The sequence below is a fragment of the Phoenix dactylifera genome, chromosome 3, assembly GCF_051530095.1.
Source record: "Phoenix dactylifera cultivar Ajwa chromosome 3, Ajwa_hap1_PhDact_Kaust_v1.1, whole genome shotgun sequence".
Taxonomy (NCBI): Eukaryota; Viridiplantae; Streptophyta; class Magnoliopsida; order Arecales; family Arecaceae; genus Phoenix; species Phoenix dactylifera.
In genome coordinates this window covers 8144854-8168022 of record NC_143192.1, presented here as the reverse complement: position 1 = coordinate 8168022, position 23169 = coordinate 8144854, and the positions used below count along the sequence as shown (strand labels likewise).

The following is a 23169-nucleotide window of genomic DNA, read 5'->3' as shown; positions in this document are numbered from 1 at the left end:
AAGATGCGAATTGGCTATTTCGAGCTGAAATCCCCCCACAAAATCTTCACAAATAGAAGCAGAAATAGGAATCCGTTGGGAAGAAGAAGCCGAGACATTCATAGGACTTACACCTAATTCATGCACACGTCTTATTTTCCCTCGACTTCTATAGTTCCATCCATCCCCGCTGGCTAAAACACCAAAGACTCGTTTGGTTCGTGGAAAACATTTTTCTTCTAGGAATTCCTAGAAAACATATTCCTATGAAGAGGATGCATAGAAAAGTATTTTTGCCATGTTTGGTTGATCATGAAAAAGTGACAAATTTCCAAAATGCTTATGTTTGGTTGGCCATCCACTTTTCTGGAAAAGTTATGTATAATTCTTATTATGCCTTTAATAAAAATTATATCTTTAATACCTCTTTAATGCTTCTTTAATGCTGAATGACTTTTTTGGAAAAAAGTAAAACTAGAGTGATTTCTGCCCCTTATGGAAAAGTAACTTTTTTATATTCTTATATAAAAGACTTTCTCATAAAATATGGAAGTCTGAATATATTTTTTTCCATCCCAAATGAGCCGGAAGCATTCACCTACCTTCCTCTCCTCTCTCTCTCTCTCCTCCCGCATCGCATTTGTCCGGTTTTCCCTGTGTTCCTGGAAAGAGAGAGGGCCCGCATCCCTATTTTTTTACCAGCCCGCAACTTTGACTCCCTCTTCAGCCCTTTTCCACCGTACTCTCATTTCACCCCCAGATTTCCTCCCCATCTACTGCCCAAAGAAAGTTTTTTTTTTTTTTTTAAAAAAAAAAATTTTCGTTCCTTTCCTTCGCTTCTCGGTTTTCAATCTGAACACAAGCTAGCCGTTCAACGGAGCCTAGAATAATAGTACCTTTCCCTCCCCTCTCTTCAAAGAACAAGGAACCATCCCCTCCCTTTCCAAATCCCTAATTAGAAACACAACGGAAACTCCAAGAAGAGGGATGGAAGACTAAATAAGGCGCGTGAAGGAGAGTGAGGGAAGGGCCGAACCACAAATAAAAAAAGGGGAGGGGGTGGAGTCAAGCAAGGATTCTGTTGTCCAGTTTCTTCTTCTTGAAAGTAGTAATCAGAAAGCCTGGAAGTAATTATTTGATGATGGACGGCTCTCCCTCCACGCCGGGCAAGTCCAAGATGGAGAAGCCACCCCACCACAACCACCATTTCCACCATCACCCCTCCACCGCCCGCCTCCTCTTCCGCTGGCACCACTCCTCCCCCCTCTCCAAGTTCGCCTTCTGGGCCTTCCTCGCCGTCGCAGTCTTCGCCGCCCTCTTCCTCCTCTCCCCCGGCCCCCCTTCCGCTGAAGCCGACTCCCCCCCTTCATCCAACCTTGGCCAGCACCGCCGCTCCCTCCGCACCGCCTCCTGGGGCGGCCCCGCCTGGGAGAAGCGCGTCCGCTCCTCCGCCCGCATCCGCCGCCGGCCCGGCGGATTCTCCGTTCTCGTCACCGGCGCGGCCGGCTTCGTCGGCACCCATGTCTCCGCCGCTCTCAAGAAACGCGGCGACGGCGTCCTCGGCCTCGACTGTTTCAACGACTACTATGAACCCTCCCTCAAGCGCGCCCGCCAGGCTCTCCTCGAGCGCGCGGGGGTCTTCGTCGTCGAGGGCGACATCAACGACGCCCTCCTCCTCCGCAAGCTGTTCGACGTCGTTCCCTTCACCCACGTCATGCACCTTGCCGCCCAGGCCGGCGTCCGTTACGCCATGACCAACCCGGCCTCCTACGTCCACTCCAATGTCGCCGGCCTCGTCTCCCTCCTCGAGGTCGCCAAGTCCGCCGACCCCCAGCCTGCCCTCGTCTGGGCCTCCTCCTCCTCCGTCTATGGACTCAACTCCAAGGTCCCCTTCTCCGAGTCCGACCGCACCGATCGCCCCGCCTCCCTCTACGCTGCCACCAAGAAGGCCGGCGAGGAGATCGCCCACGTCTACAACCACATCTACGGCCTTTCCATCACTGGCCTCCGCTTCTTCACCGTCTATGGCCCCTGGGGACGCCCCGACATGGCCTATTTCTTCTTCACCCGCAACATCCTCCGCGGCAAGCCCATCTCCATCTTCGAGGGCCCCGGGCACGCCACCGTCGCCCGTGACTTCACCTACATCGACGACATCGTCCGGGGCTGCGTCGCCGCCCTCGACACCGCGGGGAAGAGCACCGGCAGCGGGGGCAAGAAGCGCGGCCCTGCCCCGCTCCGTGTCTACAACCTCGGCAACACCTCTCCTGTCCCCGTCGCCGACCTCGTCTCCATCCTCGAGAATCTCCTTGGTGTCAAGGCCGTCCGCAAGGCCGTCAAGATGCCCCGCAACGGGGACGTGCAGTTCACCCACGCCAACATCAGCCTCGCTCAGCGAGAGCTCGGCTACCACCCCACCACCAACCTCCATACTGGGCTCAAGCGCTTTGTCAGGTGGTATCTCCAGTACTATCGCCCTAACTTGGTCAAGAAGAGGGGCAGCAAAAGCGGCAGCAGCAATAGCTGATGAGGATGATAAGATCAGCGGTAGCAGTGGCCGTGGTGTCGGGGTCTTCTCCTTGCATACTTCTTGAGGCGGTCAGGATTGTTCACTTCTTCGAGTTCATCCTCTTCTCATTGACGCTCGTACGGAATTTCCTTCCCTCTTTCTTCGTCTTGTTCGAATTTTCAGTCAGTGTCCTTTTCTTCTCCTCGGCACCTCTGCTTGGACTTCTTCTATGTCCTCTTGTTATAATTGCTAGAAGAAGAGGGAATGAAGGGGATCGATCAATGGGAGTCCTGTGGCAGGGGGCTTTACATCAGTGGTGGTGTTTAGTGTTTGCAGGATGCTCTCATGATCTGTACTACTAAAGAAAAGGAAGCACGCAATTTCTTTCTTTTGTTCTTTATAATTGTTTTCTTCATCTCTCATTCTCCACGTACTGCATTGATGCATTTCTCTCTGGCAGTCATATGTACTTTTAGCATTGTGTTCTGTACATGACTGATGAATTTATTAGGGCATATGCTAATTGATGTAGACCTTACTTGTCATGACACAATTTTAATAAAAGAACAGAGCCCATGACCCTGGGTTTGTTATTAACCCTTCTGCAGAGGATAATTGAAAGATTGTTTTGCCATCTCTGCCTCCTTTGGTTGTGTTATTCTTGATTCTGCCTCTTATTTTGATATTGTGACAACTGAGGAAGCTGAAATGAAACATTTATGCTTAATGTAATCTGGCTGTGCTTCACTTTTGCTGAATTGAGTTGTAAAGTTATCAATTTTGTAAGTTTTTGTATGTGGTTTTGATAACCTAAGCTTATTAACGAGGCTTTGCTATGGGCATGAAAGCAAATATTTTATGAAGGGGAGAACAAGGTTTAAGTTGCTCATAGTTCAAAGTGGCATATGCAATGGGAGTGAAGGGAGGGAGCGGGAAGATTGTTTGCATTTGACTTTTCTATTTGTATTGGCTGCAAGCATATACCCATTCAGTGTATTGGATGATATTTTAGTGGAAGAGGCATATTGGATGAAACTAGAAATCCATTCTTAGAATGTAGTACTGATCGCTGATGACGTTAAATACTTTATTGCATGGCTATGTCTATTATCTTATAATCCTTTTTCAGTTAAAAAGATGATGTACAGTATACTTTCTTTGATAATAGATTTTAATAATTTTTGTTTGGTCAATGTTGATGTAGATCTATAAACATCACTATCATAAGTATATTAGTGTTGGGGCATTTACTATCCATCATCCAAATATCTTTCTCTTGCCAAGCATATAATTTCTCAATTGCCCTTCTGAATAATTTGGCAAAGTTACCTCCTTGCCTTTTTAATTCATGCTTGCTTTTTTAATTCCTTTTTTCCAGCACATTACCTCCTTTGCCAAAGTTTACTTTCTTCCATTTGGTAATTTCAATTTTTCTAAAGAAATAGATGAAGGAAAATAATTTGGAAAGTATAAAGTATGAGAAAAAGAATAAGGAGAAGTAAGGAACATAAAAATGAGGGTGTTGTTTTCTTAAAAGCATGAATTTCGGGTAGCATTTTTTGTTAATTAGAATGCATAGTAGAGAAACAAAATCTAGACCTTTAAATATGAAAGGATTTCTACTGAATACAATTCCATGTCAACACGAACATCCCTTGAACTAATAGAGAGTGTAAATATAAATTACATCTTCATTTTTATTTTTCTCATGATTATTTGATTCCAGCTAGTGGAAACAAGGGCACGATTGTTGTTCTGAGCTCTCTCCATTGGAAAACAAGGGCATGGATTGCTGTAGATGCAGCATCAATGGGTCTTATATGTCTATGGCTTCTAGAGTTCTTTATATGTTGCTAATATGATGGCGAATATATGGAAGAATATCGTAAGAATGAGAATGAGCACAAGCATGATAGAGGAGGCGAATAAACTATCAATAATTAAAAAGATGGTTCTTTTCATTGTGCAGGGGATGTTGACAACCTCAAGGTTGAGGATTTGTTGCATGCCAGCATCTTGTGTACCTATTTAGGTGATAATGGATATTCAGCCTTATTATTAACAGTCTGTGTAGCATGAACATAGCCTCAGCAAGGTGAAGCTTATTATGTTAGAAACTTCATGCTTACAAGTCAGGGTTGGTGAACAGTGCCTTATAAAGATCACAGAGCCATGCCTATTTATCTTTAAGACTGACAAGTACAGGCACTCCTTATGCTGTGCCGTCATCTCAGTAATGTCACATACATTTTTCTGAATGACCCATTGTTGTATAAATTTGTTAGGAGTTCTTCCTTGTTAGGTAGGTGATTCCTTCCTTTCTAATCCTAAAAAATCACCTTGAATTCCATGAATATGGAAACAGTGCCTAAGAAGAATGTTGAATCCTGGTTGGGGTGAAGACAAAGATATCATTGATGCAAAAGGTGAAAGATATAATTCAATATCCATTAATCAATGATTTGTTATCTAGCAGTTCAATTATGCCTTTAGGGCTTAATGCCTAATAATCTAAGTTGTCAAGTGGTTGCGTTCTCATCATGTTTCAAAATTATCTCAGGTTATTCAGCTGATAGGCCATAAGTTGGTTGGTAATTACTGTTCTTGATGCATTATGTGTTCCAACTTACAGATTTAGTCCACTATGGCTGCAGTAATTAAAAGTTTCAACTTTTCACGCTCCTTAATTTACAACAGTCATCAATGGACCTTGATTTTTTCTTTATCCATGGTGAGGTTGACAAAAAATACAGGTGATAGTAGGTAAAATAGTTGAAGCAAACATCTAAAAACATGTGTTAACCACTGTATCATGATGATATGAAGCAAGACAGATTTTTTAATCAATTTAGCTGATTGGTAGGGTCAGTTTCAAATCTTTCAGATAAAACAGAGATAAAGGGGGAGAGAAATAAAACAAAGAAATGCTTCTATAGATGCTAGAAAACAAAGAGAAGCAAGAATATGGGAAGGTTGATTCACACAAAGCATTTTATTGATCATCTTGAAGTTTAATGAATCAAGTTAGTTTTTCTACTCAAGGGAGGATTTTTTACATAAAATAAGATTGTGATGGGTAAAAAAGGAATGCTACTTAAATTAATATTTCTTGGTGAATTGATAATTGTTAAACGAAGATTTTGAAGTCCTTTGAGTTAGTGGAGAGTTCCTTTTTTTGGGTTGGGGGGGGGGGCGTGGAGGGTGGTTCCTTTTCTAAATTAGGTTGATTTTCGAGCTATCAATTAATTTTTCCAGCCAAGAGGCCATTACAGTTTCAATTATTGTTTAGAAATTGTTATAGGTTAAGTTGTAGGGTTAGCTGTACAGATTGTAGAGATTTATCTTGAAGAATTCAGTATGTAGAAGGCTCCTTTTAGCAACATTTTGATGAAGTTCTGAAATCATTAGGATTGAATTTTGCTTTCTTCCTATGAGATTTTAGTGAAGTTTCTCTTCTCTTTTCTTTCTTTTTATCTTTCTTCAGCAAAGCTTCTTTTGCATCCACTCTTTTGTGTTGATAAAGCTTCAGAGAACTAGCAGTTGCCTATGGAATATGTGGTCCTTAATAGTTTTTTTTTTTTGTTTCACTAATAAAGTTTGTCTTCTTTGTTTTTGTTGATCCATTTTAGACAATGATGTTTCTTTCTGACTACATGTTGATTCATGGACATCATATGTTGCTGACCGTCCATTTGTGCTTATCCTCTTTATTTCTACTTGGTCCAACATCTGAGTCAACATGCTCAAATTGCTTTGTTTTCTTACATAAATTATCAAATATTGAATTGGATTCATAAGCTCCAAATCCAAATGCATCATCTTACGTAACTTCTTATAAACCGTAAATTTTCTGGTTTTCTGGCAGATTTTAGCAAATCTGCTATGTAACTTTTCCTTTTTTTGTAACAACTTCCATCATAATCTAATGCAGTTCTTTTAAGTTCACTAATCCTACGTGGATTCTCTCATCCCTTTTATATTTTTCATTGCTTTCCAACTTTGATGGTCTAAAAGTGGTAACCAAATTCAGATCCAGCTTAAAATCTTAGCAACTCATATTCATTTCTTCTGTTCTCCTAAATCCTTATCAAGCACTAGACATACTTTCCTGCACTAACTTGGCATATAAACTTGCTCAAGTGCTATTCCGCTTCTTCACTATAGACCAATGCTTCCATGTTAGATAGTTGTTAATACTAATGCCATCATCTTTCTCTAATTTAGAATGACAAGTAGTAACAGACCCTTTATTTTTTTTGCTGGGTATGGACTCTTATTTGTGGCATTTGGTTAAATGTAAGTATGTTATTTAGTATGGTATCAGAAAGGGAAAACAACACCAAGGGAGACCCAGTAATCATCAGCCGATTCCTGTATTCTTATATTCTGTTGCCAAGATTTTTTCCATTTACCAGATTATGTGCCAACTTTATTGAAAAGTAATAGAATAATGCTTAACGACATTATGAACAATTGAGCAAAAATTGGTTGCTATTTTGAAATATAATGTTTTGCTTGTTCCTTATGAGATATAATTGGTCATATTAAACTATATACCTCGAAGCTGAACCAAAACACCTGAACTTGTTTGATACTACTTTAATTATCAGTTACAAAACCTAATGTTGTAATAAATAAAATGAAAGAGTGTAAGTTAGAAGAAAGAAGAGGGAAATCAGAAGAAAAGAAGAGGATAAGATAATGTAGGAAAGGAGCTGCTAGCAACGAAACTACAATGTAAATGTTTATATACTTTTGCAGTTGGCCATTCCTATGTTTACATTGAGAGTCCAGCCACCTTTAAGCCTTGCAATTTCCTTTTCGTTTGCAACTCATTTTTTTTTTATAAATCTTAAAGTATCTCTAATTAGAGAAACGAAGGAAAAAGATACTCACTATTAATGATTTCCCTGGTTCTGTTTCACTCAAGACACCAATAACCTTTATTATGTGTTGCAGTAGTCCATTTTCTGTATTAAGAAGAAGCAAAAAAAAAACTACTCTTTTGAAGGCTAAATGGGCTACAGCGTAGACTCAAGTAAGACCCCACGTTTTGGGTTAGGCAGAAGCATACTTGTCATGTAGATTGCATTGTTGAATTACTTGAGACCCTTTGATATTTCAACGATTAGTAAACAATATTTCAACGATCATCAATCGTGAGCTTACAAATGATTTATTTGTAATTATCACTTTGAAGACCCTTTGATATTTTCTGCCCTCAGCCTTTCCAGTATGATGTTATTGTACTTTCTTTTTGTTCTTTCACAAGGAGCATGAGTGTTACTTATTTTTTCCATTTTGGTGCTGGTGGTGGGGGTTGGGGGGTTGCTGGGGTCTGCGGAAGGCTCTTCTCCGCCTTGGTATAATCTCATTATTTATTTGTGATGTGAATCGATTTCATTTATCATAATTGGATAAATAGAATCGAATCTTCATCTTTAGCAGATCTAGCCCTTGCTTATGATGCTTCTTTTTGTTCTTTCACGTGGAGTATGAGTGTTACTTATTTTTTCCATTTTGGTGCTGGTGGTGGGGGTTGGGGGGTTGCTGGGTTCTGCGGAAGGCTCTTCTCCACCTTAGAATAATCTCATTATTTATTTGTGATGTGAATCTATTTCATTTATCATAATTGGATAAATAGAATTGAATCTTCATCTTTAGCAGATCTAGCCCTTGCTTATGATGCTTCTTTTTCTCATGCAACTTCTGAAGGCTTGCACTGTTTCCAGAAAACAGTTTTCACCAAAAAAATCAGCCAGTTTTCAGCCTCTAGTCTGCTCAAAACAGTCATCAATTTTCTCCTTGGTAACTGTAATTTTTCACCCCAATTCCATAAGCATTTGATTGATATTTCAAATAGTCCTGAACCAGAAATTAAAAGTTAGTGATCTTAATGGAAATGAGAATAAGTTCAGATACCTATTTCTGCATTTCCTTAACTTAGTGCTTCGCATATAGGGCTCTAGAAGGATAAAATATGGAGCATTTTTTATTAGAGGAAAAATGAATTTGCATTTAGCCAACATCTGAAGAAGTCTGACAAAAAGTCAAAGCAAAAATTAAAGATGAAAATTAGGATTGTAAGAGACGTAGGACTTCTATGAGTTGGGGATCAAGGATTTAAAAGGAAATATGAGATAACAAGGTGAATGGGGGTCTCATTAGGGAAGAATTGTTGCTTATTGCAAAAGATGAGATCCAATCTGTTCACAGAACTAAAGTATGTGACTGAATATTATTCAAGGAAGGGTGAGAGAAAGCTTCTCGGTTGGGTTATTAAAAGTCAGAATTCATGTTTCATTAATTGGAAAAAAGATTATTCATTTCTTTGCATGAGTTTGTGGACAGGCACAGTTACACGAGAAATAAGATGAGAATAAGAAGATGCAAATACAAGGAAGAGGCAGAAGAATTATGTGTTTGAGGAAGAGGAGGTGGGGGAAGGCGGGGGGGGGGGGGGGGGGGGGGGGGTTGAAGTGCAATTATTTTCTGTGAAAATATTTTACATATTGAAGAAGAAAAAAAACTATCACATCTCAAAATAACTGCTTTGTTATACTTACAATAATATATTATACAGAAAAAGAAAATAAAAACATAATGATTGTGCCAATTGGCCACTCTAATTATTCTGTCATAATTTTATTTGTCCGCATTTGTGTCATAACTGTTGGTTTGCACTATTGACAGACAAACAATCAGTCAAATAAAGAATTTCCATTTTTCATGAAGCCACATGGTTTTCAAATTGTGCTACAATGATGCTCAAAAGTGGCATATGTTTACCATCAATTTCTCATCCACTTGATCGCCTTAACAGGAAGGTCATTGCAATGTAAATTTTTCTTTTGTTGAATGCACATGCACTAGTTTGATGAATGTGTTCACAAGAATGCCTACATATGTTGTGACAAATTTGTGCTGCTTTCTATGACACCTATATTAGTCATATGTTGTGACAATTTTGTACTGCTTTCTGTGACACCTTTCTTTGTGGTACTTGGAGTAGTTTTAGCTAGACATTTGGCCCTTGTTCCAAGTGTTTAGATGTTCCAAAGGGTCTAGAATTGCAATTTTTAAAAGCATTACATGGACCACTTGTATTCAATTTAAATATATAAATAAGTATTCCTCTGTGTAGTTTATGGTTGTCAAGTAGAATAAGTTGATTGCTGTTTATTATTTTTGCTTAACAATTAGATATATATTACTGTTATCAGTGAAAGGGAAGAGGAGAAAAAGTGCAGCAGTTTACTAGAAGAATTTAGACACCTTAGGTCAATCATATCTGGCACATGAAATAGTTGAGAGTTAAAACACACTGGTTGAAGTGTCCTTTAATTGGACACTCCATAAGCCTGTGCCAAATGATGATACTTTATTTTGTTTTGGCATAAGTAGGATATTCCAATTAGAGTTTCCTTCCATGTCATGCTGTATCCAAGTGACTAAATCCCAAAAGTTCAGGCACTTTTAAATCCCCTAAGCGTAGACCTTTATAGTTAAAAGCAGTAACACTGCCAGAGTGCACCAAAGGTCCAAACTGAGATACTTAAGTAGGATATTCCGATTAGAATTTCCTTCCATGTTGGGTTGCTGTATCCAAGTGCCTAACATGTCATTCCTAAAGGAAGTGCACCCCAAAGGGCCAAGCCTAGCTAAACATGAAGGATAATGCAGATCTGTTTTATCTTTGAGACCACATTTTTGTCTTTTCAATTTTCTTGGAGGTCACCATCTTGTAATTTAGTACAAGTTATTAGCATTTGCTAATGTTTTACTTTTGTACTGTCGATTTGGTTATGGAAGCATCAGGCATGGTTGCCACAGGATATGGGAGAAACCTATGATATATTCAATGTATTGCTTTAGATACAAGGTCTAGGACAAGAGAGGAATAAAGATAATTCAGATTTCGAATTAAATTTGAATTTCTTCTCTATCTCAAAACTTAGCCTAATATCTGTTTTGTTGGTTGTCAGCATTAGATTAATGATTGTGAGGCTCTAGGTTCTCTCTTGGGCACTGATTGTCTGGATTCGAGGATATTCATTGCAGATTTTACATTTTTACATCATATTTCAGATTTTTGGTTTTTGCTTAATTTCAATCCAAGAAATTAATGACTTTCTGATATTGAAACTGTTGTTTTGTGGTAAAGATTACCTATCTTCAGGACACTAGTAAGAGGCATCCTTAAGTTTTCTAGGCATTGTAGTGATGCAGGATCAATAGGAATTTTTATGTGCATACGGTGATAGATCCTAAGAGGTATGATATCTAAGAGCTATGATATCCTGTAGGTTTTAACTTTTAACCATTTCTGTCCGCTATCAGAGAATGAGAAGTGAGAAATTTTGTGATTCAAATGAAACAGAGAAGCTTTTTAAGTCTGCGTTAGGATTTAGAGAATGGGTATGAAAACTTGGGAAGATTAACATAGACATTTTGGGGATTTTAGTGAGGGTTTAGTGTTGAATCGATGTTGAACTATAGGTAAGAAAATGATATTATAATGCAAGTTCATGAATCTAGTCGGCGAAGGAGGTCAAGTCCGAGAAGAAAGATCTCTAGGGTTCTTATAGGATCAAAGTAAAGGAATTGTATCCAAATCAGATTGTCTTGATTGAACATAATGATTTGTTTGTGCAACAGGAAATGATAGGTGACACCAATTCAGTTTTGCCATGTGGATTTGTCTCAAGATCACCAGTTTGCCACTCATATCAGCAGGCATCCATAGACTAACACAAACCCAATTTTCTTTGTTCTGCTCCTTGGGCACGTGGTGAGCATGGCATGCATCAGATGATCTTGTAACTAACATGGGCGTGATATGACCCTTGCATCATGCTGATGAACATAAATTTATGCTTCAATGCTGAATCCTTGTGATTCAATGATGAAGAATTTATTGAGCTCGTGAGCAATTGAATCATTGGATCTTGGTCTCCTGTGAGCTCATTCTAATGTTGTTTGGGTTTGATTGGACATTTAATGAAGCAGGATAATGGGTCTATCATAGTTTAGATGTTTGAAGTTCAATAGTTGTAAAATAAACACATGACATAGGCATTCATTAGCTACTTAAATGATCATCTCATATGATGAATGATTTTCATTCGTCTTCTCATCCTTCTCTGAGGGATGTTGGTGCTGCTCTTATTTTTTCAGGAATCATGAGAATTTTTAGTGATTAAATATATTGGAATCTCTAATTTTCAAGGCTTCACTAGAACTTCCAAAGGGTCATATTGTTTCCTTTATAAAATTGCCAACATAAATAAAATTCTTTGGATGGTATTGTCCATCTTCTTCTCCATGAAATTAAATATGGCATCTTTCATCTTCTTCCCAAATGCTGTAAAACAAGTCTTTTTTGGTGTCCAATCAACTTGCTTGGTACCAGCTACTATGAAGCAGTTCTAGGATAAGATTTGCATAGATATATGATCTAGTTTTTTGGGTTGAATGGAAAAAGGAAAATGATAAAGAGAAAGGATAAAGGTTTTGGTTTCATTAAAAGTTGAGACGATGTTAATCACATTTGAGTCATGTTTTACCAAATGAAATTAGAACTTTCTTTTAAAATTTTACATCTAAATATCACAAGAAATGACTCTGTAGAGGCACTGTGGCCAAGCCTGTTTCTTTTACTTTCTATTACGGAAAAGGATCTTGATTCATGGATACTATGTATGTAACTGCATGATTCTATATTTTCCATCTATGTTCAAGAAGTGAAATCCTTGAACGACACATGCTTCTTCATAAGCCCATGCTGACATGGGTCATATGGCAATCTCATGAAAGGAGTCCCTTGTGCTTTTGAGACCGAATTGGCATGAAGTCAGTTGTTTCACCTATTTTTTCGTACACCATCTCTTATTTGCTATACCAAGCTATAGGGACCTGGATTTGTATGTTAGTTGCTAAAATCAAGAGGTGGTGCAGGCTGGGAGAGGTGGATATTTTAGAAACACTTTAAGGAAGTGCTTAGGAAGCAAGTGCAGGTTTGAGATTTCAAGAAGATTCTGAAGCAGGTTTATTATCCTAGATAGAAGATTCTAGCGACTAAGTTTTATATAGTGGATCTCTGAGCAAAATCCTTTAGTGTCATGCATATTATGAGTACGAGATATTATCTGCCAATTTGTTGATTGCCTTTTTGTCGATGGGCCACAGAATCTATGATTTCATTTTTCTTTTCTTTGTTAGATTCTTTTATTTAATGTCTCAAAATTATTCAATTTACTGTATCCTTTGCCAGCTCAATTATTTGGCATGCCCAAGAAAAAAAAGTACTGAAACTATATTTTATTTGCATTAATTGGTAATAGCTGTCTCGTACAACCATGCAATTCATGGAGGAGCCTTGAGTTGAATTCTGTTTCCTGATGGTTACCCATTACCTAAGGTTCATTGGATGCCTGTACGGCTTGTCTATTAGATATCCTTGCGAGGCTAGACGTGAGAAAGTGTTTGTAGGTGCAGAGAGAGGAATTATTTCAATCAGGGAACCTTGGGTCATCTGATCTGAAAAAGAAAAAGGGATGCCAGACATTACTTTTTAAAAGTATTGAGACCCAGGGGCTTCTTCCTGATTGAAACAATCTCTTCTATCCTGTCTCTCTTCATTCTCTCAATTTAGACATTTGAGAAGTTACCTTTAATGTTTTGTTTAACACAGAAATTCAATAATTCACAAATATGCTTTACGTTCACTTGGACTTTGAAGATAGTATCTCTTATTTATCAGATAACCACAGGGAATGCTTGAGTGAGATATTTTAAGGCTGTGAATTCTTGCCTCCATGTTCATAGATGAGTTAAATGATTGTCACAAGTCAAACCTAAGTTGTTCAAAATTTTAAGTTTCATTTATGGATCAGCTTTTTACATTGATTTTCATCTCAAACATGGTAAAGTTAATGCTTTTAGAATCTGAGTATGCAAGGTTCTATAATGTATTACAGCAGTGCAGATGTTTGGATAAGTGGTTATAAATCATCACAATGGGTATTAGTTTGATGGTCAGTGATCTTATTATGATGATCATGATTGACATTGAAATGTTCTTGCTCAGTGCACAACTGTACCATGTGCTCCCTTGGGTATCATTTGGGAATCATTTTTGCTTTGTTCTTTTCTTCTTTCTTTGGGTTTTAGCTTTATTCATTCCCTTGCTGAAGGTTTCTCTGGGGTTTCCTCATATTTTTACATGATTAAAATAATAAATATGCCTTTGCCAAAGAAAAAAAAAAGGCTGATACTGAAGGTATCTTGATTATGAAAATGGAGAGGCCAGTTAAAACCTAAAGATGTGTTACTTGTAGACCAAATTCTTTTGTATTTTTGGTATCCATACAAATATGCGTTTTGCGTCCAGCTATATACTGTCTTAGGTGCAGTCTTTGAGCAGTTGATAATGAGTAAGAAAGAGTAGCTCCTATTCTTCTCTCCATTGTACTTCTGTACTTCCTATCACTTTGATCCATATCTAAGTTACTTTAATTCGTGGTGAAAGATGTGTGCCTTTATTAATGTTCTGTGGTTTCTATTTTGGGGTTGATAGCAGATCTTGTAGCTTTTTCAGAGATTTAGCTTTTAGCAGCCTGTGTTATTTTATCACTGTTTCGAAGAGCAAGATCAGTTGATGATTGTCAAAAATCAAGTAGTGATGCCTTTTTCAGAAGCTTTTGATCATAATAATTGCCAGTTGTTATGGTGTCTGGTATGTCCTTAAGGATCTGTCAGTGAAGTTATTTGTCAGCTATTTGCATTTGAAGTTTCATTTGAAGTGAGTCGTGGAATGACTTGTAACGACTATGTTTCAGGCAGAGACTGTTTACAGTGTCTTTTTTATTTGTTGTCATCCCTCTAAATTAACTGAATGCTTTTGTGGAAGATGCGGAGGCTTGACATGTAGATGGGAAAACTTATGTTCTTAGGTAAGGATTATAAATTTCACTAGCTTGTGGAATGTGGATACTGTACATGGTTGGCAAGAGGAATCTTCTTTTACACTTAGATGATAAGACCAGAGAATAGACTATAATTTTACATGGTTGACAAGTAAAACATCTTTGCTCCGGATGGAATTGAATGGAAACTTGATTTTCCTATCACCCTGCTCCAATTAAGTATTTATTAATTTGTTTGCTAATGATTCTTCATTGTTCAAGCATGAAAGTTTAGTCAGTATTTGAGTTTCTTCAGTACAGACCTTGAATTGGTCAAAAAGATTAGGGTAGTATAGCAATGCCTGATTTTGATGAAAACTCAAACTTAATAGATGGACTTTTATTATGAAAAATTGTAAAGAAATGGTTAACTCAGAGAATAAAATGAGAATAAAGAAATTGTAATAATTCAGAGGGATAGCATGAATGAAGAAACATTAGTATGCTTGTACTTTGTTGCTTTAGGATCAATATTTGTTCATTCTTATTTTCTTGGACTTTAAAAAGGCCAGAATGATGCATTAGGATCCCACCCTGCTGAAGGTGGAGCAAATGATTTGTAAGAAGATTGGCGGAGTCACCATACTAATGTGGTATGAAAACAAATACTTATGGAGGTTCCTGAAGCATTGTTATTCTACCATTTCAGTGAAATAATGTGGACAATGACCTACAGGGATGTTGGATCAATGATCTTTCTGACCATCCATTACTAGCATGTATTGATAATTTCAGCAACCAGCCATGTTTATGGTATTGAAGTCAGGATGATGTGCTCTTTCTTAATCTTCTAAATGGGCAACCATGGTCGTATGAAACATTTAATTTGGTTAGGTGGGCAATGAAGGGCCCTGTAATGAGAAACACCAACTTTAATCTAGCATGCTGCTTTTCTTTTCCATTCATCCCTTCAGAAAATCCTAAGCTCTTGTCTTTTGCCATGAACATAACCATAAGTATTGTGGCCAGTGGAAACTATCCCGTTTATTTAGTTGGGGCTCCTTTTGTAATTAGAAAAAGTGTGCATAGCTGTGTCTCTTCCCATTGGCTGCTTTATGAATCGCTCAAGGCGCCCTGAAGTGTTATTAGGGCTCATACAGGTGCTGTTAAAGTGCTTCACTAGGCTATCATATTTGGGCATGTTTTTTTTTTCCTTTCTTTGGTGCAATGAGCATATGAGTATTTAAGACTGCTGCAGCTAGGTCGGCCCACTTCTTTTTAATATGTGATGACATGTTTAAAAAAACATTTGGAGCGACATGAGATGTTGTAAGAAATTAAAAATGGAAATATTATCCAGGCTTTTAGTATTCTTTAGATACAATTATTATATTCTCTGCATCAATATAATGATATTTATTTAAACTTTCAACTCTTTATTCTCTTACATGTACAGATTAAGGAATTGACAAAAAGCATGATCTCAAAATGGACACGACAAGAACATTGTGAAGGCTTCCTCGCATTTATTCTCCTTTTTGTTCTCGTTTGTTGTGTTGCTAAATCTCTCGGATTTATAGTTCTTATGGGTCAAACTTTTACTTGGAAATTTTGACATCTTCAAAGCATTTTTAACTTTTTGGATGCTAAGTACAATTTTAAGAATAAATAATAGTAGTCATTGAGAGGCCGTGATGGACCAGCTGAGTGTTGTAGAATCACCATTTTTTTTTTTTGCTGACTTAACTGGATTTTTAATGGCCAAAATTTTCTATGTGGGATTATACATGTCTAGGTATCTCTTATACTCTTGCTTCTACAGTCCCCTTCCTTGACAAAAAAAAACCTTTTTTTTTTTGGAGCAATAACTTTATATTTCTTAAAGCTTCAATTCTCCATTCTCCCAACGGACTCGCTCTTAATTAGATGAGATGCAAATGTGGGCAAGTTAGGTAAAGTTATGAAATAACACAAGCCTAAGGAGATTATTAAAGCACAGAGCCAAACCCACCCTGATGCAGGACAAATCATACACTTTTCTGTCCAACTACATCTTGGAATAGGTTAGATTCGGTTTAGTTACATTCAGTTGCGGTTTAATTACATTCAGTTGGAGTTGGAGACTTTCCACTTCAAATTGGATTGTGCCAAAAGATTTAGGGGCAAGAAGATTTAAAATAGGTTGCCAAGGAATATGTCCTAAGTGTTTCATGTTACTAGTTCCTAGGGCTGAAACCGGGCGTACCGAGAGCAGTGCTGAGCAGGAGAGGCTGGGGGATACCAGCGGAGTGTGGGACATGCAGTGTTGAGGAGTCGGTCGACCACGTGCTCTTCCAGTGCACGTGGGCGAGGTCGGCATGGCTGTGGGCAGGGTTCCCGCAGGGGGTCTGGTGTGGGAGGCCTCAGTTTTTACAGATGATGCAGCAGTGGTTGGCTCGCCCTCGGACATGTTAGGAGGCTATTCGAGTGACCTGCACAGCATACCAGATCTGGCTGGCAAGGAACGCTCGTACCCTCGCGGAGCGCAGAGTGTCACCGAGGTTTGTTGCGGAGTTCGCGCGAGTTCAGGCTTTGGAGATCAGACCTTTCTCAGTTGGACCTATGATAGCTCAGGACACCTGGGGTTCCCTCTTTGCTCCGGCAGCTCCTCAGACGGTGTTCTTCACCTGGGAGCCCCCACCCCCGAGCTTTCTCAAGGTCAACTTCGACGGATCAGTTCTGGATCGAGGCGCGCGAGGTGGTGCGGGCTTTGTGATACGAGACCCGCACTCCAGAGTGGTGGCAGCAGGTGGCTGTCAGTTGTTCGGTACATCGGTTCCCGGGGCAGAGTTACGAGCTGCCTGGGCGGGTCTCCGATATGCGAGGCAGATATTGCAGGCTGGCTCGATTGTCTTGGAGGGCGACTCGGCCACAGTTATCAGTTGGATCCAGGCGGGGCTGAGGGGTGAGGGCACAGACCACCCCTTGGTTCGGGATATAGGGATGATGTGTGGGGTTGGGACAGCCATTCAGGCCAAACATGTATTCCGAGAAGCTAATGAGGCAGCCGACTAGGTGGCTGCCTTCGCAGCTCATCATTCAGGGTATACCTGTTGGGTGGGGGAAGGGGAGCTGCCACTGGCTCTCCGCGAGTTAGTGTTTTTTGACTTTATTGGGTGTATTCGTACACGTATTGTATGAAAATCCGTTTTCAGCCAAAAAAAAAAAAAAACCCGGGCGTATCAAACTCTTAGTTAAACTATCATTTGGATTTGGATCCAGGTATTAGGATATTTTTTCTTGATCCAGATATCTGTATTAAACCAGATCTAAACTAGATAGCAGCTCGATTCTGACACCTGACTTATCATTTGCTTCATGGCTTCCTAGCCACTACACTAATGCTGTGCGATGATTCAATATACTTATCTAAAATTCATTCATGTGCTTAAATTGAATAAGTATGCCGTGATATTTAAATAATTAACTACTTTTATAAAAACCAAAACTTTTCCAGTGGAAAATTAAAAAAAAATGCATTATGTTATTCTTTATGATAACTATTTTGAAGTAATTAAAAATATCAATGACTTCAAAATATTCCAACATTACATATAACTTTCTCATAAGTTTTCTGAAAAATTAGATAACATGTTCATTTCTATTTATGCTACAATTAGAGAGTAGTTTAAAATGCAAGTCTATGTGATTTAAAGCATGTTATTAATGCAAAAACTCTTAGTATTTAAAGCCTGCTATTAATGCAAAAACAGTATGGAAAACATTTGAAATTTTGTTTCTAAAGCATGCAAAATGTTGTAAATTTGATTATTTATCATATATATATATATATATATATATATATATATATGCACATGTGTACACACACACGTACGTATACATATATACACGTACGTGTACATATATATGTACGTACGTGTACATACACACACATACGTAGGTGTACATATATATACACACATACGTACGTGTACACATATATATACACACACGTATGTACATATATATATGCATACATACATATATATATATATGTACGTACGTACATACATACATATACATACATACATATATATATATATATATATATATATATATATATATATATATATGTACACACACGTATGTACATATATATGCATACGTACATATATATATATATGTACGTACGTACATACATATATATATATATATATCCGTATATTCGTATGCATATATATATATATATATATATATATATATATATATATATATATATATATATATATATATATATATATATATATATATATATATGCACAATATATATTCTATAATTATATAAACCTATCTCGATTTTCTAATTTCTAAATTGGAAAAACAATAGTAATCTTGATACGACCACTACCCATTTGGCTCAATTGAGATGGTTGAGGTCCGGTTAGCCCTTGGATCAGAATCATCAGATCTCCTCCTCATCTGGAAAGCGCATGATGCTGTGGGGTCCACTCATCGCGACTCTACCAACCGAATAAAACCCTAATCCCACCCCGCATATCGATCCCCAGAGAGGAGCTGCAGCGGCGCCGCGCTTTGAAACCCTCGGCAAGTATCAGGTTAGCGGGTTAGGGTTAGGGTTTATCTTCTTTATCTATCTATCATCTCTTCGTTGCTCATCAGATCCTTGGATTGTAGCAGAATCGTCGTAGTTGGTGGTGTTGGTGAAGGGAAAAGAGGCATGGCGGCGGCGTATGCTCCACCTCCGATGAAGGCGGCCGGGAAGCTGGGGATGGAGGAGTCCCAGGAGCAGCTCCACCGCATCCGGATCACCCTCTCCTCGAAGAACGTCAAGAATCTCGAGAAAGGTATACATATAGATAGATATATCCCTCTCTTCCTTCTCGTTTGCGGGTCTTTAGTTCTTTTGTTCGTTCTGATCTTTTCTTATAAAATCAAATGAGTACCGGTCCAGTTTGTTCGGATCTGGTGAGGGGAGCCAAGGACAAGAGGCTGAAGGTCAAGGGACCGGTGAGGATGCCCACTAAGGTCCTGCACATCACCACCCGCAAGTCCCCTTGTGGCGAAGGTATCACCCAATCCGAACGAATCGCCCTCTCTCTCTCTCTCTTTACACGAACTAGGGAATTGCTGTTGTTATTGTTATTGTTATTATTGGTTGGATCTATGTTAAAGAATTAATTTTATATCATGTTGGAGTCCATGTATTGAGCTTCTGAAATAACTGGGACCCTTGAACTTGGAATGGTATTGGATACTGGAATGATTCTTTATCATGTTCCCCTTGACCTTGCAGACCATGCAGAGCAAATGAGGGATCCAAACTTTAGATAGATTTTGCTAACCAAACTGGACTAAGTACATGCTGGACTATGCATAAAAATATGATGGTAAATCTCAACTTGGAAATGCAATAGAAAGTAGTTGATAGTAACAAAACATTATTTGGATGTTGAATCAAATAGAGTGGATGCTTCCAGATAGGTTAAAGCAAAGTGTACATAGTGGGATGCACATGCACTAGAGGGTTCTTTGATGATCCAATGCAAGTAAGACCAAAATATCTTTCGTGCAAGTAATATTTTTCTTTTCTTGAAACAATCAGAATGAACAGCAATTAAGTACAATTGTTGTCTGTAAACATGAGATTATGGATCAAAAACTTTTTATAGCAAAGAACTTGTTCTCGGAAAGGGAATTATTCTTGCTGCTATTTTTTTTTTACTTTAACATGTTGACTCTGCATGAGTTATCATTTGGGAGCTTCCTTTTGATTCATGTTCTAGCCCCCTTGTTTTTGTATTCAAGTTAAATTTATATAGCTATGTTTAAAAGCAAGTAAATTAGGATATTAAAAATAGCAAACATGCAGCATAAACTGTTGTGATATTATTGTTTGTACTCTTCTATATTACTGGTTTCACATGAGTGGTATATGAAAATGTTGTTCAATGCACTAATTGGACAAAGCATATCGCCGTTGCCTGATGGTATGCCCTGAAGCTGTGGGATTCATACTACATGGTATTGCTAAGATAACAATGCATTTTGTTTCTTATGAAACAAGCAGCTTCAGAAACAATTTTGATATCATACAGTTTTTAGAAAGCTAGGTACTTGATATATGTGCCTCAAAATTTAAGAAACTTTCCATGTTTTCGTATTATTCAAGCAATTTCTAAAAATAATGAGCACCAATGCCAAAGTAGTTATGCTTTGCAACCTGCAAGTCCTTAAAAATTATAAATTATAGTTTGGGAAATGCATTATGTTTGAATTTCAAAGGCAGTTGTTGAATTGTTCAGGAAAGTACTTTTTAGCGAGGACCTGATTTCTATGGAAGAATAAATAAATGATATGCATGTATATTGATCTAGATAAAGCTTTCTGTAAGATTTTAGAAAACAACTTACTAGATTTAGTCCAATTGGACCAACAAGTCTGCCTCAATAGTTCTGTTTTTTTTCCAAATCTTGCTTCCAGATGCTTCCAAGCTTTCTTCTTTTTCAATTTACTACTTGTCTATCATGATTGCAATTTTGCAATTTCTGCTAAACAAAAATCTAGAATTTTTCTCAAATTTTGACCTATTGTAATGTTGGTGCTAAGCAATCTTTCATTATTGTGATTTCCATCATATGTCTGTTTGTTGCAATGTGCAAAACATGCTTTCTCCATGCAACTGTATAATCTTAAAAGCCTAAACAGATAACTATCAACTAAGCTGAGAGTAGCTTAATGCAAGTTGTAAGATATTACATTCTGAATTGAGGAGGTTTGTGTGTAAAGCAAGGTTTAAATTTTGCACTGTTGGGAGAAAATCTAATTCTTACCAGAGGAACTTGATAAATGGAATTAAGGTTCAGAGTCCATGCAACTGTATAATCTTAAATGCCTAAACAAATAACTATCAACTAAGCTGGGAGTAACTCAATGCAAGTTGTAAGATATTACACTCTGAATTGAGGAGGAGGTTTGTGTGTAGAGCAAGGTTTAAATTTTGTACTGTTGGGAGAAAACCTAATTCTTACCAGAGGAACTTTATAGATGGGATTAAGGTTCGGAGTCCATGGAGAACATTCTACTCTTGAGAAGGAACTTAACATTGGGGAACTTAACATTGGGAAGATGTGTATATTTAACTCAATTGAAATTACATATTGATTATTTATCTACGGTACTTGTCAAAAACTGTTAAAACAAATATCACAAGGATAAATATATATTTATTAGATTCAAGGAAATAATATCTTTTGTTTTTCACCATTCAATTATCATTGCAGAACCGTATAGTTCTGCTCTCTCTCTCTCTCTCTCTCATTTTCATTGTTATGCCTTCTTGTTTTTCATTTTTCTTATTTAACATAAATTTTCATTTTGTTCGGAATTAAAGTTATAATAACTATTAGTATTAACCATAGAGTTTCTGCTCTGTGAATTTTCTCTCAACCACTCTTAAACTAGCTGCAATTATGTAATCCCTCAATATCTTAACTTGGTCCTAAAAATGGTAGAGAGCCGTTTTCTTTTTTATTGTAATATTTTTCTCTTTCATTTGCGAGCAAGATAAGTTGGTACCTTGGTTCTTTTGGTATTTTCATCCTGGTTGTTTTTATTGTTTAATGGAGAATGAGGTATTTTTTTTACTCCTTAAGAAATGAGCAAATACATGACATGGACACCAAGACCCTTTTTTTTCCCAAGGGGGGATAGTTGGACGCAAAGGTCGTTTAGTATTGTCTCTATTGCTGGAGAACCCGATTTTAGGATATCGGTTTCCTATAATCACAATTGTAAAAAAACCTGATAAAGATGCAAGCTACCATGCAATTTGCTAATGAATCCTCGGGCTTATAATGGTTGTCTTATTTTTTCCAGGAACCAACACATGGGATCGGTTTGAGCTTCGCGTACACAAGAGGGTGATTGATCTTATTAGCTCACCTGAAGTGGTGAAGCAGATCACCTCAATCACCATTGAGCCTGGTGTGGAGGTTGAAGTGACAATTGCTGATCCATGATTCAGCCAAAACTTTGATGCAATTATATAGGTAGTTGGAGTGTTTTGTCTGCCATCTGGAATGAGCACAAGAAGCATTTAGTCTAAAGATAATGGCACTCTTTTTCATTATATCTTCCTTAGGAAAACTTGATCCTTGTTTCTTTTTAATATGAGAATTTTGCTAAAACATCAGTTTGTGCCCGTGGAGGAATCTGTTTTCAGTATTTCCATTGCATCTTTATCTCATTCCTAATGTTTGCAATTGATTACTGATTCAATTTAGTGGTGATTGAACTGAGTTATTGGGTCTGCTTGATTAATAATTGGATAGGAATGCAATTGACCCTTTTAGGGCTTTACACTCTTTTTAATTACATTTTCCTTAGGAAATCTTAATCCTTGTTTCTGTTTAATATGAGAATTTTGCTAAAACATCAGTTTGTACCTTTGCAGGAATCTGTTTTCAGTATTAGCATTGCATCTTATCTCATTCCAGATATCTGCAATCGATTACTGATTCAATTTGGGTCTGCTTGATGAATAATCGGGTAGGAATGCGATAGCCCTTTTAGGGCTTGTTTGGATACATCTATATCTCTCGGTATTTCAGGAGAATGGGACAATTCATGTTTATGTTATACCTAAAAGGTATGTGTACTCAAATATTGTTCTTGTGGACGACGCTACAAGACTTCCCAGGGAGAAAGGATAAAAAAACGCCTGTACTAAGCTCCATCCTATTTCCACTAAAAAATTTCAACCATAATATGGTAGTT

The 23169-nt window shown here is 37.9% G+C and overlaps 2 protein-coding genes across 3 annotated transcripts; both read left to right on the top strand.

Annotated features, from left to right (window-relative positions):
* The first annotated feature begins 565 nt into the window (after positions 1 to 565).
* On the top strand, positions 566 to 3122 carry LOC103710561 (UDP-glucuronate 4-epimerase 3-like). Its single transcript, XM_008796335.5, has one exon. It carries the CDS (start codon positions 1118 to 1120, stop codon positions 2504 to 2506), a length of 1389 nt encoding a protein of 462 aa, XP_008794557.1. The 5' UTR covers positions 566 to 1117; the 3' UTR covers positions 2507 to 3122.
* Positions 3123 to 18836: 15714 nt separating this feature from the next.
* LOC103710562 (small ribosomal subunit protein uS10z/uS10x) lies at positions 18837 to 22639 on the top strand. 2 transcript variants are annotated; one of them, XM_008796336.5, is made up of 4 exons: positions 18837 to 18989; positions 19072 to 19238; positions 19346 to 19459; positions 22270 to 22639. In XM_008796336.5, the coding sequence occupies exons 2-4, from the start codon at positions 19112 to 19114 to the stop codon at positions 22410 to 22412; spliced, it is 384 nt and encodes a 127-aa protein (XP_008794558.1). In that variant the 5' UTR covers positions 18837 to 18989; positions 19072 to 19111; the 3' UTR covers positions 22413 to 22639. The 2 variants fall into 2 exon arrangements, with proteins under 2 accessions (XP_008794558.1, XP_008794559.1); XM_008796337.5 differs by having other exon boundaries at positions 18884 to 18989; positions 19069 to 19238.
* Positions 22640 to 23169: the final 530 nt, after the last annotated feature.

What these genes read in the sequence shown, in the direction of transcription:
- LOC103710561 (XM_008796335.5), top strand. Translation starts at nt 1,118, where the DNA reads ATGATGGACGGCTCTCCCTCCACGCCGGGCAAGTCCAAGATGGAGAAG.
- LOC103710562 (XM_008796336.5), top strand. Translation starts at nt 19,112, where the DNA reads ATGGCGGCGGCGTATGCTCCACCTCCGATGAAGGCGGCCGGGAAGCTG. An exon ending in CGTCAAGAATCTCGAGAAAG is followed by an intron (nt 19,239 to 19,345) that starts GTATACATATAG and finishes GTACCGGTCCAG; the next exon opens with TTTGTTCGGATCTGGTGAGG. An exon ending in CAAGTCCCCTTGTGGCGAAG is followed by an intron (nt 19,460 to 22,269) that starts GTATCACCCAAT and finishes TATTTTTTCCAG; the next exon opens with GAACCAACACATGGGATCGG.